This window comes from Saccoglossus kowalevskii, chromosome 9, assembly GCF_978046115.1.
Source record: "Saccoglossus kowalevskii chromosome 9, keSacKowa6.1, whole genome shotgun sequence".
Lineage (NCBI taxonomy): Eukaryota > Metazoa > Hemichordata > Enteropneusta > Harrimaniidae > Saccoglossus > Saccoglossus kowalevskii.
Window position 1 is genome coordinate 18,796,328 of NC_140649.1, and position 20,603 is coordinate 18,816,930.

The following is a 20,603-nucleotide window of genomic DNA, read 5'->3' on the forward strand; positions in this document are numbered from 1 at the left end:
TATCTTCAATTATCATAGACCCCAATCAGTATGCATCCAGTGTGTTTTCCAACTATCGCTAGATGTCCCCATAGTATTGTTTTGGGGAAGATTTTATAATAATTTTATTGGGTAGCAATCTTGCACTGTTGAGTGTATTACGATAGTCATTATGAAAGGGGCTCATAACTCTTTATCGATTACAGTCAAGCAGGTGATTATCATCACTGGATTGGGCTTTACGTATTTGGGCCAAGAAACCCCCCCCCCAATAATATCTCTTTGATTACTCTTAATATTTCACAGGCGTTCCTTGTGTACTCTTCTCCAGAAAACTCAACTTGTGTGACATTCTAGACTATCCCGCAACATAACATGATGAGTGCAATTGAATTGTGGGAATATACATACAGTTAAAGTTGTTATTCAAATGGCCTGAACCTCAACAATAATAGTTTATGATAAAATAACCACCACCAATGTTTAAGTGACACAGCTACAGAAAAGCTTAAATTGTGTTGCATATCTTGTCGATACAGGCAAGCCTAATTTTCTCAGGCGTGGAAGGAGTATCCAGTCGGAAGTATCCCAGAATTCCTTCATCCAATCTAGCAGCCCCTACAGCATATTTAATAGCCATCAATACTGACACACCGAGCAATACAGGTGGTTCTCCCACACCCTGAAAAATAAAAAATAAATATTATTTGGAATGGGAATCATTTATTACAATAATTCTAAAATGTCCTGAAATGACATAAACCTGGAGTGACGGTGATGACAATTAATGATTGTGTATGCTTTAAATTCATGTAATAAACAAGATGTATACATATATAAGCGATTACTTACTAATGTTACATCAATGAAATGGAATTAAAATTTTAAGACAATTTAGTTGTACTCACCTTAGCTGAGAATATCCCAACTTTGTTTGGGGCGTCAGGCAACAGTGATACATTGAATCGTCTGGGCGTATCACTGATCCATGGTATCTTGTACATTCCGGGACCTCTTGTTAACAATTCTCCTTCTGCTGAATATCTGAGTTCTTCTATGCAATAGTAGCCATATCCCATAGTGAAACCACCTTCGATCTGTAATACAATTCGCACCATTTAATGTTAATGGCAACGACATAATATATACACCTTAAATGTTTTTGTGACGTATATTACTCCTCAACTAGTGCATGATCATGTACAGTTTCAACAAACAACAACTAGAGTTGTTGGATTTGTTAGTACAAATGTACCAATTCGATTGCAGCATGGATGCATACTGTAATGTCGAGTCCATGTACAGCAAGACAAGTATTCATTGTCTTAACAATTTCATTCTCAATGAAATTCAAGACCCAAGTCCTGCCAGGCAGAGTAAATCAACAGTGGCGATTCGAGTTTGCAGTACTGCCTGGAGGCCAGGAAGACAATAGCATTAGAAGTGAGTGTTAACCAGACTGAGAAAAGGACCTGGAATGGCTAGGATCAGAATGTTTGGATAGCGGAATCAACTGCTTTGGACCGAATTACACAAATTACCATTGAATGATATCTTATCACATGACACATGGGTTCGAGGAAGGCAGTTATAGTAAAGTTTTGTCTTCGGAAAGAACATAAGGGAAATAGTTAACAGGACAGATACCGTTTTCGCTTCCCGAATTTAAAGGCGGGAGTGCCCGAGCTTGCAAGGGTGCATTAGCCATACATCCGAGGGCTGCAAAACCCCTATCCAGTTCAGTAGTAGTAATATACACCTTAAAGATTCAATTACAAATGCATGCAATTGTTTCAAGCTACTGGTGTGTTATTTATTTATTACAGTTATTAATATTATTCCTGCAATGTATTCAAACATTTATAGTGCGGATTAATATTTCTGTATTTGACCACAAAAATGACAAACAAGCACCTTTGCCTTAGCATTCAGTCAGTAGTCTAGCAGTTCATTCAACTCGGAACATGTGCGGTTATATAATTTGATATCAAAGCAACTGACAATGAAGTGAAAACAGCTGAAGTGTTGAACTCAAGTTTAAGAAATAAGATCTCTGTGCAGAGAACTAGTTTATAGTCGTTTATAGCCCACAAGTGATGAAAGCATTGGTTCAGTTACTTTATACTGATAGACAATGTATTGATGGAAAGGGACGTTGAACTTACCTGTCCAATATCCAGGGCTGGGTTTAAACTGTTGCCACTGTCCAATACAATATCCATCTGTCTTATATAATGATCACCAGTCAAGCAATCAATCTCCACTTCACAGCACCCCGCGCTATATGAAAAATAGTATGCAGTCTTGCTACTGCTTGGATCATCACAGTCAAGACCAAAATTGCCTTCAAAGCTAATGTAACAAAACAAAAATAGGCCAGTGAGTAGGTATAAATTATATTATTCAAAATAATATTGAGAGAAATATAATAAATATTTGAATCTCTGGGGGGTAATTACAACTCCGAAAGCAAGATATATGGCACTTGAATAAGGTGCTACTACTGCTATTATGGAACAATTAGTTGAAAAAGTTGGGCTGGGACTTGCACATTTTCGAAGAACGCGTCTCTGTGAAAACAAAGGTGTCAAAACTTTAGTGACACAAGTTTCTTCAAATTGCTCTGTTAATTGTGATACAGAGCCTGCTCAGGCCTGACTCGTCCGTCTGAAACTCTGCCCAGGGCTCTCGCCTCGTGGAGTTCTCTCCCGCTCTGTGACCAAGGACTTAGACCGTTTATTACGTATCAAAACTTAACCAATTACAAAGAAGTCTATAAGGCGTGGTCTTCAATCATACAGCCAATCACACTAAGTACTGGACACGTCATAACTACTGATTAATCGTCCGCTATATTAATAAACTACAAATACCAAAGTCAGAAATAGTAGTTTGGATAGCGACGGTTATATCGTAATTAGTTCCAAATCACTGAGTCAAGTTCCGTCCAGGACCTCGCATGAGCCTAAATGATGACAGATATAACACAGCCATTCACTAGCAACCAGCTAACCAAGTCGGTCAACAGATACGCGAAAACTAATTCATGACAATAATTCAACTTAAATAAATAAATTCCTGACAGCCATAAATCATATAATATCATTGGACATTTCTGAGGCCAAAATCATGTATATACTCACTTGAAATGCCCTGTTGCTGATAGACTGACTCTGTTCTGGTAGGCGATATTGACCTGCAAAATAGAAACCATTAATTTTATTACAGTGACTACCATCAGTCAGTTTTTAATGTCAGAATAACTAGATATACGTACCCATTCTTTCCATGTGCCACTGGGATTATCTTTAATGAATGGATTCAGTCTTCCCATCAATATTTCACAAGCATTCTGTGAAAAAAGATAGAGCAGACAATCACACACCCATGTGATATGTCTGAAATACTATCACTGCTGGGGAAACAATATTCCTCTGAGACGCGACTAAAAGACTCGATTTTTGACCAGCTATCACTTTTGTTTATATACGACAGACGGAAGTCAGCCGTTGACTTTTCCTTGCAGCGTCAACCAACGAAATAGAACGCGCCGAACTATAAAACATTAAGATTGTTCAAGTGTTCGTTTCAAGGTAACATCCCCGATAAAGATGTGTTACGTAAAACAATGATTGATTTCAATTTGAATTATGAATGCAAGCTAAGTTGAAAAAACAAATACAAATGGTTTTGCGTGATTTTGTTCGCACATTAAATTGTAGTTTCACCACCACCAGCCAGTCGACAAACAATCAGTTACAATATTGTTTGTGAGAACAACAATGCGGCGCGCTAATAAAATAACCCACACATTTCTTCGTTCCTCTACAGTTTCTCCCACATCACGCACATGCATACTCGTAACGTATTATTGATATTCATATATTCAATAGCATTTGAAAAGAGATTTTTTGTTTTCATTGAGTGTTTCCACTGTAAAAGATATCTCCATCCCACCTATGACTAATGTGCCCAACCAGTGGTATTTCTCAATGTGAAAGTAAGTTATTAAAGAAGTAAGTTATTATTGGTCGACGCAGTAACCAGTATTATGTTGTTAAGCTGCTCCACATCTTGTGGCATGCTCTAATGAGGGTTCGTAACAATATAGAAAGCTCTGATAAATGTCAATAACATATGAACATTACCTTGACAGCATTGCCGAAGAAATCTGTTCCACTGGATGCAGCAGTCGGTACTGCATTAGGCACTTTATCCGTACTTGTCTCAACGATATGAATATACTCGCTAGAAATGCCAAGAACACGACTAGCAATCTGTTTAGTCTTGGTATACAGCCCTTGACCCATCTCTATACCTCCATGGCTGAGTAAAACTGAACCATCTAGATAGATATGAACCAGTGCTCCACCCTAATATAAAGAGAAATTTGAATATTGACACATTCTAAACAATATCATAGACGTCGTTATATTTGTATATCAGAGTATACCAGAATCTTAAAGCATACAACATATGTATACTAAATTTTGTAACTTTAGTATCAAGAATCGTACATGTATATAATTACTGCATTTACGGCACGGTTGAATGTAGTGATTGGATTTACACTGCGATTATCATGGCAACGATTGATACCGAAGAAGCTTAGTTATAGAAATGGGTAAGGTATCGTGACCTGTACCATAACTTGCACCCTTTACTTAACCCCAAACTACGCAGGCCATTATAAATGAAACTATAATTTGTACTACATTTCTACTGCAAATCAATTTAGTTTAAGTAAATTGCATTTCCATATATTATTTCATATAATATCGCAAATCGTAAACCTCAAATTGTGAATCATAGATCGCAAATCGCAAACCGCGGTTTAGTCGTGACCGTTGCAAGCGGATTTCAAAGAAGAACAGTTTGCCGGTTTTGAGCTGTCGTTGAAGGCCCTTTCAATCACTACTACATATCAAGTTCCCATAATTAAGAAGGTAGTATATTTCTGAATTGGGGCAGAGATCCAGTAATCTAGCTTCAATCGATATCATCCTATCATCTGGGTCTGAGTATGGCTTTATTATTTATGTGGATGTACACTGGACGTTCTCAATTGTTTTTACTTTTCGTTCGTACAATGTACAAGATTACACATATTGCAAATTGCAGTTGGGAAAAAGCGTGTTAGAATGCACACTCACATTTGATAGTTCACAAAATGTTTATAAGATACAGATGTGTCAAATTACCAGTAGATCATTCACTGTTTATTGAAATAACGTCAGATTGAAGATTACGTCATAAGTTCAATATCTACTTCAATGATACTTACTACATGTGGTGGAAAACACCCCATAACTCTTTTGACAGGTATCATTGCAATTCCACGTTTCTTCCATCGATTTAAACTAAAAGTAAAATAGGCTTCGTAAAAAAAATAATGGAGCCAAGATAATTGAAAAAAAACCTTGATATGATGAAAGTAAACGAAGCGTGCTGTAAAATTAACTAACTTAGACATGTAAACAACCCCGAGAGAGAACATCACTATACCTGTTGAAGTTATCCACGTCTTTTTGTCGATTGTAGTAATCACTTTTCTTGAGACAGTCAGCCCAGCATCTTCTCATGTTTCTGGCATCTGGCATGTCTTGAAATAAACTGTCGCTGAATCCATCATACATATTACTTTCTCTTACCTAATAGATTAAGTATCCAGTGAAAGGGGAAAAAATGTATGATTATTACATCTGCATGTCAATATCTAATGACCATACCACATGTCCATTAGTTCTTTTTTCATTGTCAATATCACTTGCTCCATAATAAATATGGAATAAATATCCGAAAGTAACTCATTAAATTTCATCTTGTCGGTCACTTCTTTCTGATGATTCACTCATACAATACATTGCCAATTTGTTAATCAATAATGACTTTAAACACCACTCTTAGGATTATATTTATATTTGTTTGTTATTTTTGCTCATATTAATATTCACTATGTCACGCATTCACAGTCATTATTTTTTTGCAGTAACAATGCAATACTTGAATATGGTAATAAAACCGTTACAGTAGGTCGATTTATTCATATAATAATTATGAACAACACATAATAGTTAATGATCCATTCAATGCGAGATAATATGCAAGCCACAGACGAGCACAATATTTGACATTATAGTAATGAGGTAATTAGTCTGTAATGGTCTATTTTGTGCACGCCCTAACCCTACTAGTACCCGGCTGATATGTAGTGTAGCATTTTGTGGCCAGGAACGATCGTGGCCCGAGAACATGGATGCGTGAATCATCCTCGACTGACATACATAGACGACACCGTATCGTAACGAATCTTCAAAGTTGATACACTCTCCATGTGAAATGCTTTGTTTTTTGAGTTCGTATGTATTAATATGCTTGTATTTGTTCGCCATAAACCCGTAACACGGGAACAGTTGCGGGATTTTTTGTCGTCGTATTGAACATCGATATGCAGATAGAGAAAGAACACAATCGACTTACACTATGTGATGATAATTTATAGTAATGACGTAACATTATCTAAATATGAGCAATAATGTGTTATAATATAGAATATAGTTACATAACCTTTTCTGGTGGCAGCCCACACTTATTTGCCACGTGGTCTACGATTGCTTCCATAATTCCAATTGATTGCGGCGAACCAAAACCCCGTATAGCAGTATGACTGGGCAAATTTGTCTTGCATATTCTGCCTTCGATATCATAAACCGGTATCTTGTAAGCATTGTGCAAGTTTGAAATTAATTCATGCATTACCTGATAAAAGTAAGGCGTACACAAATAATACATGTATTATTCAAGAGGTGAATAACCTGCCAGGAAAAATGGAATTTACATACAAACGTGTGAGGAAAGGCGACAAACTACGTATAATAATATTTGCTATGTTAACCACCAGTTCCCTCTTTTCATTACAAATTCACAAAATAGTCCCGTTTATAGTCTGCACTTTCCTCATGAAAATGTTTGAGTGAAAACTGGGGTTCATTTCCAGAAATATTCAAGGATTTAAAAAAAGTGCAGAAAAATTTGGGCTAAAAGTCTGGTGGTGAAAAGGTTAAACATGGTGCACGCATTGTTACGGTTTAATAACCTGCTCAACTCTTGTTACCTTTCCTAAAATATATCCGCAAATGTTGTCCAATACCGGCATTATGCCAGTACACAAGAGTTCAAAGTGTTAAAAAATAAATAATATTATGAAATAATATCATTATTATTGAAACTCACCCAAACCGATAAATCAAGAGAACATCCACCGTTCAGAAATATCTTGATCTGTACAACGTTCAAAATTCCGTGCTTAGAACATCCCACTTTGTATTTTGCTAGCACTGGGTGTCTTGCGCCAACAAACTGCATGTCGGCGTCCCGTGTAAGTGTACTCCGGACTGGTTTTGCAATTCTAAAAACAAACAAACACAGCAGTAACCAATAATTACTTCAATACTGTGTGAAAATGTCTGCCACGTCGTATTAACACAAGTTAATCACAATGAAATTAATATATCATATATTAGCAAAAGGTTTCAACTATATGATAATATTATTTGTATAACATGTACTATTAACTTTAAAACTTTCATTGCCAAATACAAACTATTGAGATATTGATAATATGAGGTTATTACGAGAATACCTCAAAGTATGCACGAAGACAGTACAGCTGGAGTATCGACCGACGAGCAGCGGTGTACTGTCTGAGTGCAGACTTTGAGGTATTCTAACCTTAACTTTATTATACATCATTTCCTTCCAAGGATACATCATGGGAATTCCGAAATCCAAAAAGTTTAGAACAGAATCAACGAACTTCTTTGTGTGGAGTCCGGCCAAACCCTAGACTGGCGCAGTCGGGGCGATTAATTTGTTTTTGTAGTTTAAATAAAATTAAATAAATTGCGAAATGGAGGTGTTAGCGCAAAATCCCTTGTAACTGCGAAATCACCCCGACTGGTTTACTCTGCATGGCCCTCTATCGACACTGCAGTAACCCGTAGATTTTTCAACGGGTAATTATGTTAATGAGTGTTCTAATTGACAATCATCTGAGCCAATCACAGCGTCTCTTCAACTGACCTCTGACCGAGAAGACGTCGGCTGATTGTAGCAGTCGATATTTTTTGATTCTACGACTAGTACGAGTTACTTTTTTACACATTGTGATGAATTAGAAACGACAACTACGACAAACTCGAATTTCAACGTGCCGCCATGTTGGGTCTGCAGTGTGACCTTTACCATGTTGACCTCATTATGCACGTATTTCCGCGCCCACCTCATTATAATATGTGCATCATGAATATTTAATAGCACTGAATTTCCTGCAGAATAAACCAGTCGGGGTGATTTCGCGCTAACACCTCCATTTCGCGATTTTTTTTTTATTTTATTTAAACTACAAAAACAAATTAAACGCCCCGACTGCGCCAGTCTAGCCAAACCCTAGTGGCAGCCATGTTTATTTTTATTGTCAGAGGACGCTTACGCGCGTAATCATTCCATATTTGGAATTCGAATTTCCTAATATGGTAGTATGGAAATACCCCGTAAAATTACGACACGCTGTAACTTTACGGTGAAAAATGTATAATAATACAAAATAATACAACTTACTTTTGGGCTGCCACTGCACATTTCATAGCTAGTGATGCAGCAAATGTCTGTTTACCGCCAAAGGCCCCACCTAAACGCCGAGTCCTGCAGGTCACTTTGCTTATTGGTATACCCAGAGTGTCAGCTATTCTTGTCTGAAAAATGATTTTTTTTCCGCCAATATGGCGTCACTGTGAGGTTGATACAAGTGCATACCACAGTGTTGAACAAGACATACGCAACTTGTATCGGGCTAATCGTTGCTAGCAACATTTTTGCATAAAATGTACATAGTGGTAAATAAACTGTACCTGAACTACTAATAAATTCTGACAGGAAGTAAATACAGTTATTTCACCATTTTCCCCAGGTCGAACGATACAACACTGTGGTTCCATATAATAGTGATTCTGTCCACCAAGAAATATCTCTCCTTCAATGACGTAGTCCGATTGATCAAACGCTGACGTCACATCGCCTACTGTAAGGTGTGTATTATGTGGCTGATACGAGTCTGCATTTATAGCGTCCTGAAATATTAAAACATAACCGTCGCATTGTGACGTCATTTGTTTACTTTATTGCCAACAAGCATGAAAATGTGTAACAACAAATGTCGATCGCTGATTAACACAGGCTAGTACTGCAGCATTTATAGTCCATTCAAAGTTGCCTGGTAATCTCTCGTCGGTATGCAACTTAGCCAAAATAAAAAGAATGATCATTAATTAAAAAACATTTGCCTTTTTCAGGTTTTACCAACTCACTAATCTAAGAGTGAAGGTTTGACATGCCTGCCAAGTTTGAACAAAATCGGCCAAGCCAAAAGAAATCACAGAAAAGTTAATACGTAATCACACACACACACAAACACACACATTCATGTCTTGCCATTCTTGTGACGATATCATTGGATTAACTTTTAATATAGTTGCGATATGTTTGGATTAAAACGCGGTTCTATATAAGGTCGATTTAAGGGCAATCCTAGCGGAGCGGATCGCTAATTATTTATTTCAATTTGCCACAGTTTGTTTGGCCTGGTAATAAACATGTTCATGAATAAAACCAGTGTGATGTCTTATATAGTAGACGCATAGCGTTTTATTTAAATATCGTTCTGGTGTGAATTATAATATTATATATCGGTAAACCAACAACAACTGAGTTTATAATGTTGTTACACATATGTATATAATAATAATAATAATAATAATAATAATAATAATAATAATAATAATAATAAAGTATTATCACCATAAGGGAATTACAATCTTTTTAGGCTCAGAATAATAAAGATAAAATAATAAACATGAACACACATTATTTATAATAAACGTATCGACCAAAGAAAGTTACTAAATGCTTCTTTCCAAGTTTGCATTATCAATGTATTGGATTAGTGCTTTCAGTAAAGTCTGATATATTGATGATTGTCTTGATTTTTTTGTTTGTCGATCGCGTGTAAATTAGTAAATATTTTGTTAAATTCATCGTGAAGAGTTTTTCTTTCAGAAGAATATTGATATTATTGTTCAAATCAATCGTGTTACATAGTAAAACCTGTTAGGGCAGTTAATGGTACTAAAGTAAACACAAATTACAAAACATACCTGTATTGTTAGTATATGTGGAAGATCTTCATATTGAACTTTAACCAGTTTGGCTGCCTGGCTGGACAATTTTGGATTATCAGCCACAATTCCACCAATACATTGACCGTAGCATACTACCTAAAAAAATGTCAATCGGCAATGTAGTATACAATTCATAAAGCAGTTTCTCATTTTATATAATATATTGTGTTTTTATCTTACAATTACAATTGAAATACAATGCACCTACTTGCTCGGACGCAAACACTTGTTCGTCTAGTCTTTCACCGGAAAGGCCCCAATCATTGTTTCCGGGAACATCTGCTGCACCCACGTAACATCTTACCCCATCTAGAGACGTTGCACCATGCGTGTCAACAGAGCTAGAGAAAAAAAGAAAATTTATATCTGATGTATTGCGCTGTTTATCGATTATCATCATTTGTCTTAATGCAACATGTTCCACATTGTAATATAGTCTTAGCTATCTTCGGCCGAACAATAATCTTAGATGCTGAAAACAGGATCACAACATGCTTCATGGGTTTACTCGGTGATATTCGGTTACTGGCAAGCTGGATATCGAGCGATTACGTAGCTGTTGTATTTATACAGTACATATATTACTTGACAAACGCTTCAAATTAAACCATGCCGACAATAAAACATAATACAATATTTGAATAATAAAACATGAATTATACTTACATTATACGAGCATGGGCACGTGTACTGGTAACCATAGAAAAAAACAGTTCACCTGCAATGATGCAAAACAAATAGAAACATGCGTTTTATATAACAGATATATAAATAACGTACAATGGTAGTATAACTTTATAAAAAAGGAGGGTGATTTAAATATTCAGTCGACATAAACACTATAAATACAGGTGAGCCCAAACACAATCTCGTTATACATCATTCACTGATTGTGAGAATGCCACAGCATACCTTTTCCGCAATATAACTACAAGAGGAAAATAGCCAGCATTGGCACACATATTCCCCTTGCGACTTGGACGATATTTTCAGTGTATGTTTGTTCGATATTGAACTACGGGAAGAAATTGCTACATGGCCTTCAAACTTGGCACACATGTAACCCCCCCCCCCCTCGGTTCAAGGCGACAACTGTGTTTTCAAAGTACAGTACATGTCTAAACAAAACTATTTTACATTGGCAGACAACTATAGCTCAAAATGATATCCACGCTTCGAATAGCTTCCCTTGTAGCCATGTGTATGACATGTCTTCGTCGCTAGAGGGCACGACTGATAGGTAAGACCTATTATAATATATACAAAATGATAGATAATAAATTGTTGTTACACACATAAATTTACGGTAACTGCATTACCCTTTCTCATAATCAGGGTGGCAATGAATTGTGCATAGGTGTATGGTTTCTGCTTATAGGCCCATGTAAGGGTTTATAATGCACCTGAACAATGAAGAATGAAGTTTTTTTCCAGTGTATATATCTTAAACAACGCCCATAAAGTTCTGTTCAAATCGTTATTAGGTCACCACAAAAACGAAAATTGGATGCATATGGCAATGAAATTTATCACTGAATGGAACAGTTGATTCTGCAGTCATTTGCACGCAGAGTAGAAAATTAATTTGATAAATCTGATAAAACACAATTCAATACATACAATTATCGGAGAGCGTCAACGTTTTAAACTTTCGAATTTCAAATATATTTGTTAATGGTTATTTGATTGAGTTGCAGTCTAGACTGTAATATACATTTTTATACTACCAGAGTGTCCTTTAGTATTAAAATAGAGAAGATTTAAAAATAGCCGGGAAAATATTGGAATATAGTGATTGATTTACTGGTAGGTTGCGCGTCCGTAAGGATCAGTTAATACATACTATTGGGCAGCATACGGATGGGCCAGCATTGCTATATGTATTGTTCAACTGGATTCAACCGTATTTCTACTTTCAATTTACACAATGATCAGTGAAAGAGGGGACTGAAGCTGTGGAATGAACTATGGAGAGTCAGTTAAAAAGAGGTGATATGCGTCAGAGTGTTGATGAGCCCCGTACCAGTGAGGATTCGCCTCTACTATGGTGGAGAAGATGTTTAGGTACTGCTGTTGGAGCTGTTTTGGGATTACTGAGCGGTATTTTCATGGGTGTTGGGGCATTTCTTATCATATTGGTAGAGAGAGAGGGAATGCCAGTGTTCCAGGTGGTGTTTTTAACAAATGTTGGAGCATTTATAGCTGCTATCCCTTTTATAATTTATGCAAAGCTAAACATTTTTGGTGACAATCACAAAGACCGAGCTGTTTTAATCCTCATTGGACTATTGTGGTTTGGAGGGCTTGCATCAATGTTTTATTCCTTAAAGATGGGACAATTTGCAACCATCTTAGGAATCCTTCATGGCGGGCTACCTATTGCAACACCGATACTAGCATATATTATCATCCGGGAGGCCATATATGCTACAGATGGGGTAGTCATTGTTATCAATGTAGCTGCTATTGCGCTGTTGGCACAACAGACCACTGGCAATTCCTTGGAGAATACTACTACACAGGCAACATTAGGATATGCACTAGCTGGTTTTGCGTCAGTTCAATTATCATTACTCACTGTCTTGGTGCGATATTTAAAACATGTGAATTTTACAACCGTGTTTTTCTATAATAGTGCTGTAGCGGGAACCGTTTCGTTAATACTGACGTCAGTTGTTGATAAAGCAGTATGGTCGATGAATATACTCATGGCCTCAGAAACTGTAGGGTACGTCATCTTCTGTGCATTGGGTGTAGCCAGTCGTATAAAAGCATTGAAATTTGAAGAAGCTACTACAGTTACATTACTGACGAACATACAACTATTCGTTGGATTTGTGTTACAAGTTTGTATTTTGTCAGAAATTCCGAATGGGTTCTCAATCTCAGGTGCGTGTCTAGTATTTCTGGGATCATTTGTATGCGCTGCGGGAACATGGTGGAGAGACTATCAAAGAAAAAAGAAAGAGAACTTATGTCTGCTGAACAAAAATTCTCAAATCACTTTGCCTGTGACAACCACCAATTCAACGAAACCATAAGTACCGGCTGCAATGCAAAATATACTAGACTGATTATTGTTTAGTCTTTGATGGCATCTTGTACATTCCTGTCTTAATATATATTCAATTATGAAATAATAATCATATAGTCAATATACACTGCTTTATGAAATATTCAATAACAGCGTTAATTAGCCTTGGTAGGAATATTTGGTCGAATGCCATAGACGACTGAATTTCATGTATACATACATTTTGTTTCGGTCCTGGCAGATTATGCATATATTCTCGTATTTTTAAAATAGGGCCTTCAAAGTCTTTACTCATAGACCAAAAAGAAAACAAATATTGAGCTCTCATGGTCTCGCAATGGCTCACAGTGTAATTTGAATTAATGATTGTAATATGTGTTTGACATGTCGCCGATGTAAATGTTTTAACTTGTTTTATTGAGTTAGATTATTAGAGTGATAATTTCTGTAATATTTAAATGTGATCTTTTTTTTTACACTTTTAACGTTTTCTGCTACTGTAACAGTGCAAGAGAACAATACAAATACATGTTCATTGAAAGTGCTTCCTCTAGCAAAGGAAATTGATGCTTACAGAATGACCTTTCATTGCAACAATGACTTCGTAGCATATACATTTGACAGCCAAATTGAGCAAAAATGTATTATCAATGGCAATTTAGACTGTGTTAGCATTGTACTGATTGTTGTGTGATATCAAAGTCAAAATAACATACATAATCTTAGATCCTCAAACAAAAGCCGTTAATAAGGGAATTTACAAGTCTAACAATTGACAAAACAATCCACAAGTACACTACACCATACAGCCAATGACTTCATGATGTCAGGTGTTTCGACAAAAAATTAGGACATTTTGCTCCACATGTGGCATCCGCCATATATTACATATCCATTGATATACAAGATTTTCTAGATTCTGGGAATTCCAGTATTACATATAATATCATTGAGTGCATAAAATATGTTCTGGTCACTCGACGCAACATTGCATCTTGATGTGATATATCCATTCAAATGTTTAATGTTGCACCGAAATCTCGATTTCATGATTTATGTTCTGGTATCTACTTGACCAATATAGCTGTATCCACTGGGTTTAGATAAGTGGCTCTAATATAATATTTCTTTAATAAAATATTGGTAAGTAGTTAACACTTCACTTCTTCGTTATTTTATCATTAGTGATATTGACCGAGTTACAACAGATGTTGCCTCAAAGATGTATGGCAAGTACTTATGTCATTGCCATATTGTGACGTTGAAAGGGTTAAATGGGGCAATATTTAAGGCCACGTGTTTCATTCCCATCAAGTTGCCATTACCTTCCTGACAAGGCATGTCGTCCAGAAACACTGCTTCCCCGGTAACTAGCGCAGAACTTGATTCATTCATAGTAGGTCGTCCAACAAGATCTGAATTTCGTTGATGATCGGGAACAGGCTGTAAATAACAGTTAAAACACAATAAGAGCAAACACTCGTAATTTAAGCCACTTCTAAGAAAAAATAACCATCAAAGTTTGCGCCACGTGATCTCATATGTTCTGCATCATTGCGATTAAGGTATATTTCTCTCAATCAATGACATAATTATACATAATTATTCTGAGTAAACTTATCTGTTTGGATATCATATTATACTGTACTTATGGTGGTATGCAAATTAATTAAGACAAAGCATAACATTTATGAAACACTGTGTTAAAGACTTTCCGATTTCTTTCGTTTTTATACAGAAAAAGTATTTTTACCAAGTAAAATCATATTTATTAAAGTTTTAGTTCATACATGAGTTGTTTCATTCAACTTTCAGTTATAATTCAAGACAAATAAAAGACAAAAATATAGAGAATATAGCAAATTATCCCTGTAATTTTATTTTGTAATCGGTAATTATGAAAATTATTCATGGGTGCATAAAAGATAAAAAAAAATTATGAATCGTTCTTAATATATTCCTGAATTATCTTGTCAAAATCATTTTTTTCAGGTTTTTTTCTCCCAAATAACAAAAGAATTTCACAATGTCGAAAACGGAAAATCTGTATCGTGGTGTTATAACATCGTTATAATCATTTGTTTTTTTTAAATATGGCGTCGACATATAACATGGAACATCTGTACGTAGGTTCAATGGTTTGGATCGTTATTTCTAGTGTTTCTTACCTGATATGTCTGAGTGCTTCTTAGTGCAATTTTATCTGTTGTGGTAACTGCAGAACGGTGTGAATCGGGTAATTGGACGATATTCTAAGAATAATTTATAAATAAATAAATAACAAATATCAAAGTGACACATGAAAAAAAATGAATAATGCAAACTATTTAGTGATGTTCAATGTCCATGAACTATTAACAAAAATCATTGTATATACATCTTAGAAAACAAACTATTGGACTAACCATTACTCCACAATGTTCATTAACTTTAATGTAAAACTTTAAGAAAAAGCTCTGCAAAAGAGCTTTCCTATAATCTGCCATACGTTGTGATGCTAATGGAAATTGTTCACTTAATAAGTGCATCACTTCTGTCAACAGACTTTCATTCCATTTCCTGATGAGCAAAACAGATTTCGATATACAATACAATTCTTTGGAATTCTGTCCACACTTATTGCCCAGGAATCCTGTAATATACTGATTACCCTAAATTCCTGTAAATGCCACACTTATTACCTAGGAATCCAGTAACATACTGATTACCCTAAATTCCTGTAAATGCCACACTTATTACCTAGGAATCATGTACATACTACACTTATTGCCCAGGAATCCTGTAACATACTTATTACCCTAAAATCCTGTAAATTTCACCCAGTAAACACCACAATTAGTATCCTGGAATCCTGCAAACACCACATTTATTACCATGTAATCGCCACATTTAGTGCCTTAGAACCCTGTAAATGTCATACTCCCAAATCTGGTATGAAAAAGAGTTATATAAAGTGTGAGAATTAAGCGTCATATAAACCTTGGCTATAACACAACACATTATGTTGCCGAAATACTCGCCTTCCTACAATATGTTTGGATACACTAGTTGCCATGACAATGGTGGGTCCCATGCCACTAAAGCATATACTTATTTCCTTGACTTTATCGGTATTTCTTTCAAAAAGCACCCTCATTCCACTGCTGATTATATCAGTGTTTTTATCACGTCGATGGACATACTTCTTAACTTTATACCCAGCACAATACTCATTCTACAAATATGAAGAACAATGAACACAATACGTCTTCTTATTGGTTAATAATGTGGCAGCACTATGACGTAATTCGAAACATGTGTTGTTATGTGAATGTTCGTTTGCTTGTAATTATTTACTTGATACAACAAGGTACTACATAAAGGAACGACATTTGAAAAGAAATCTTTTAACAGCAACCAAAATGTTAAATTGGGTACCCTTTTACAAAAGTTTGCAGCAAATATTTAGCGTGATGTTTATCATTTTTAACAAGTTTTTAAACCACTATTCAAGGATTTGCAGTACATAGAATAATAAATACCCCTGAATCACAACGTCCAGTAATGGCATATAGAATTGTCTTGGTAAATTGGAATACTGATCACGACTTACCTCTTTGGAGCAAGGAATGCTTAGACTCACTAGTACCTGATCAGAGGATAGAACAGTGCTTCTGTATCCAGTATAGAAATCACTATTCAGTGGCAATGTATTCAGTCCGTCTGGGGAATATATATAGTAAGAACGCGGTATGACGAATAAATCGAAGGTATATGACATATAACTCACAAATTTGCTATTGGATAAAATCCTACCTTTATGAGAGGCAATGTTCAGTGTGACTCCAGCCACCATTAACAATGGGTTTAAGTCAGATAATCGACTCGCAGTCATAATGTGGCTACCAATTCCCTATGAAAAACATTGTAAAGATCACCAAAGGAGTAGTCAAGCTGAAACGTCTGAATTAATTGAATGCAAGACAAGATTTGTGAAAATTTTTCACATAAAGCATCAATAAATAGCATTACTCACTGCAACGTTTCTTAGTTGATGATCCCCAACCATATACAGCATATCCAGTAATGCTTTGTACACAACAGTTGTGGAACCTAATAAACAGCGACAATTTATGTGTATGAAATCCAAGCTTGATTTACATATCACGAACTGGCGATTACAGTAGTTGCCTCTGCACATCATATCATTCAATACTTACCGGGCGATTTAGCTATTCGTTCTCTCAGAACCTCAATCATTCTCGACATAGTTACTGAGGCACCAAATGTGATGGAAGATTCAGACAAGTCAACTTGTTTTAGCTCTTGTACATGCGAGACTGAGAGCAGCGTACATTTGACACCGATTGGTTTTGGCATAAAACCTGTGGAATAATTGTATATGTATATTTACTCAATATAGAACTGGTCTTAGTGTTAACCGACCCTAACCGACAGATTGGTATTGACTTAATAGTTATAGATAATCAAGACGTGAGATATGACGAACATATACAATGATAAATCACATTCAAGCAGAGATCGAATTTTTTTTAATGAAAGTGATAAATCTATAAACAAATAATTTTCTCATGTCTGGATCACAATCCAATCCTGACACTTTGGAACGCGCGTAGATAACATAAGGCACGTGTATGTCGTAATATAATGACGTGTATATAAAATAACGTGTGTACTTAGCATGTGCACAGTGTTAATTTACATGTAAATATTTAGGCACAGTAAACGATGTTAATATCAAATTTTAAAGCATTGTATACGTTGTTATTTGCAAACTAATGACATTTACAGGTGTTTACAGGCATAATAGGTGTCAGCAAAAGGCTGGTTGACTAAACTGTTTTAATCATAAGATTACACTTTTACTTTATTATAACAAAGTCACACTCCTGTGAGCACACTGCCATATTGAATACAGGACAAACGCTACTGATTTGCACAGGGGCAAAACAAATTGATCGGATTGGTGGGTTGCCCAATAATAGTAAAACAAGTCGATCGAACTTTCTCAACATTAAATCGATTGCTATTGTGGCTTGCTTAACAATAGCAAAACCAATTGATTGCATTTGACGCTATTTAACAATAGCAAAACAAACTAATTGCGTTGGTGGAACGAATCGATCGTATTGGTGACTTGATAACCAAATAAACCAAATCACGTTGGTGCCTTGCTTAACATTAACAAAAGAAATCGATCGTGTTGGTGGCTAGCTCAGCAACAACAAATCGATCGCATTGTTTGTTTACACAAAAATAGCAAAACCAATCGATCATATTGGTGGATTTCTTAATGGAAACGATCGTATTTGTTGCTTGCTCAACAATAGAAAACACAATCGATCGTATTTGTTGCTTGCTCAACAATAGAAAACACAATCGATCGTATCGGTTGCTTGCTCAACAATAGAAAACACAATCGATCGTATCTGTTGCTTGCTCAACAATAGAAAACACAATCGATCGCATTTGTGGCTTGCTCAACAACAGAAAACACAATCGATCGCATGTGTTGCTTGCTCAACAATAGAAAAGACAATCGATTGCATTTGTGGCTTGCTTAACAAAAGAAAAAAAACAATCAAACGTCTTTATGGCTTGCTCAACAATAGCAAAACCAATCGATCGCATTTGAGCTTATTTAACAATAGCAAAGCCAATCGATAGTATTGGTGGCTTGCTTAACCATAGCAAAACATAACGATCACATTTGTGCCTTGCTTAACAGTAAAACCAATTGACCGTATTGGTGGCTTGCTATCAATAAAATAAGCAATCGATCGCGTTTGATTAACACTAGCAAAACAGATCGATCGTATTGGTGGCTTGCGCAACAGCCTAAGTGATAATATTTATAATTAAACACCAAATATTAATGATTAAATATATACATTCTTACCGACTTCAGCATTTCCAAGAACCAGTATAGCATCTGGAATGTCCGATTTGTACTTCAATAATTCCGAAAGCGTTGTAGGTCGGATCCAAACGACGGATTTACCAGCAAAGGACACGGTTTTGCTATGGTAGTGATCATTTAACTACCCATTAACAAATAAAAGTATGATAATATTACCGTGTTTCAATTACTACTTCAATTATATAAGTTGTATCAATAATGTGTATTCTTAAATGATACATGTACAAATATTGAGCAATTTGATAGGAATGATATACACACAAGTTTCGACTCAGTGTTTAAAAGTTGAATAAGAACAATTAAAATGTAAGGCACATATGGTCTAAATTTTACCTGAAGTTCTGAAGGGAATATAGGCTCCTGTGTTCCGTTATAGGGTGCAAATTCGCCAGTTACTAAACTTGAAATCTAGACAAAAACAAAACATAGAAATTACGTTTCAAAGAGATATTCCTCTCAAACATCAAATAAATTCTCGTTTTAAAATCGTGTGGACATTTTTGGAATATTGTATTTCATGTTTCTGTTATTTAGCAGCGAACATTTTATAATTACATGAATATTGTACATAATTTAGTTACACAGACATGTGGTTAAGATGTTAAATGTTTACATGTTACGTCATTAATCAGTAATAAGATATTTTTGCCTTACATAACTCTCACTGCACTTCGCATCACATCTACACTCAGATTGGCTTCCACAGCAGCCCTTCTGGAACAAAACACATACAAATGAACATTATTAGCCACAATTGAGGGGAATGTCATTATTTGTTTGCCCGGTTGGACAATTATGCATGTCTACAATGTCTTGTATCGTATGGGAAAACTCGGAAATGACTGAGACTGACATATTTGTTTACATATTCAAATCTGGTTGCGTCCACTTGCAGGCGGCACACTTGCGGGAGACATCAACTCATTATTGAGGTTTTCGAAAATTGTCCCATCCAGCTATTAACTGCAACTGAGCGGTCTATAAAGATTTGTGTCCCTGATATAATATAAGGTTATTACGAGAATACCTCAAAGTATGCACAGTACAGCTTGAGTATCGACCGACGCGCAGCGGAGGTCGACGCGCGGCGTACTGTCTGAGTGCATACTTTGAGGTATTCTCGTAATAACCTTATTATTATACATCTTTTTCTTTCAACGATACACCATGATGGGAGTGCGGAAATTCAAAATGTTTAGAACAGAATCAGCGAACTTCTTTGTGTGGAGTCCGGTCAAACTCTGGTGGCAGCCATGTCTGTTTTTATTATTAGAGGACGCTTACGCACGTAATCATTCCATATTTGGAATTCACATTTCCTAATATGGTTGGATGAAAATACCCCGTATAATACAGCAAAATTACGGCACGCTGTAACTTATGGCGTTACAGTGACAGATGTATAATAATATAATATTTATTATTTACCAAGGCG

General features: G+C 35.9%; 1 protein-coding gene across 1 annotated transcript in view; it reads right to left on the reverse strand.

Annotated features, from left to right (window-relative positions):
- Positions 1 to 372: 372 nt before the first annotated feature.
- The window catches only part of LOC102808189 (xanthine dehydrogenase/oxidase-like), a 28,400-nt gene continuing 8,169 nt past the window's right edge, over positions 373 to 20,603 (reverse strand). Inside the window, exons 7-32 of the mRNA XM_085503969.1 lie at positions 19,823 to 19,882; positions 19,502 to 19,576; positions 19,148 to 19,289; positions 17,448 to 17,612; positions 17,264 to 17,340; positions 17,044 to 17,140; positions 16,841 to 16,950; positions 16,269 to 16,462; positions 15,654 to 15,807; positions 15,417 to 15,500; positions 14,574 to 14,691; positions 10,881 to 10,932; positions 10,419 to 10,555; positions 10,191 to 10,306; positions 8,889 to 9,107; positions 8,599 to 8,732; positions 7,213 to 7,387; positions 6,547 to 6,738; positions 5,485 to 5,630; positions 5,264 to 5,339; positions 4,128 to 4,352; positions 3,257 to 3,331; positions 3,123 to 3,175; positions 2,145 to 2,331; positions 888 to 1,076; positions 373 to 661 (exon numbers count right to left, since the gene is read on the reverse strand). Coding sequence (XP_085360095.1) covers positions 488 to 661; positions 888 to 1,076; positions 2,145 to 2,331; positions 3,123 to 3,175; positions 3,257 to 3,331; positions 4,128 to 4,352; positions 5,264 to 5,339; positions 5,485 to 5,630; positions 6,547 to 6,738; positions 7,213 to 7,387; positions 8,599 to 8,732; positions 8,889 to 9,107; positions 10,191 to 10,306; positions 10,419 to 10,555; positions 10,881 to 10,932; positions 14,574 to 14,691; positions 15,417 to 15,500; positions 15,654 to 15,807; positions 16,269 to 16,462; positions 16,841 to 16,950; positions 17,044 to 17,140; positions 17,264 to 17,340; positions 17,448 to 17,612; positions 19,148 to 19,289; positions 19,502 to 19,576; positions 19,823 to 19,882 — 3,426 coding nt within the window. The 3' untranslated portion in view covers positions 373 to 487. The remainder of the gene's footprint in view (positions 662 to 887; positions 1,077 to 2,144; positions 2,332 to 3,122; positions 3,176 to 3,256; positions 3,332 to 4,127; positions 4,353 to 5,263; positions 5,340 to 5,484; positions 5,631 to 6,546; positions 6,739 to 7,212; positions 7,388 to 8,598; positions 8,733 to 8,888; positions 9,108 to 10,190; positions 10,307 to 10,418; positions 10,556 to 10,880; positions 10,933 to 14,573; positions 14,692 to 15,416; positions 15,501 to 15,653; positions 15,808 to 16,268; positions 16,463 to 16,840; positions 16,951 to 17,043; positions 17,141 to 17,263; positions 17,341 to 17,447; positions 17,613 to 19,147; positions 19,290 to 19,501; positions 19,577 to 19,822; positions 19,883 to 20,603) is intronic.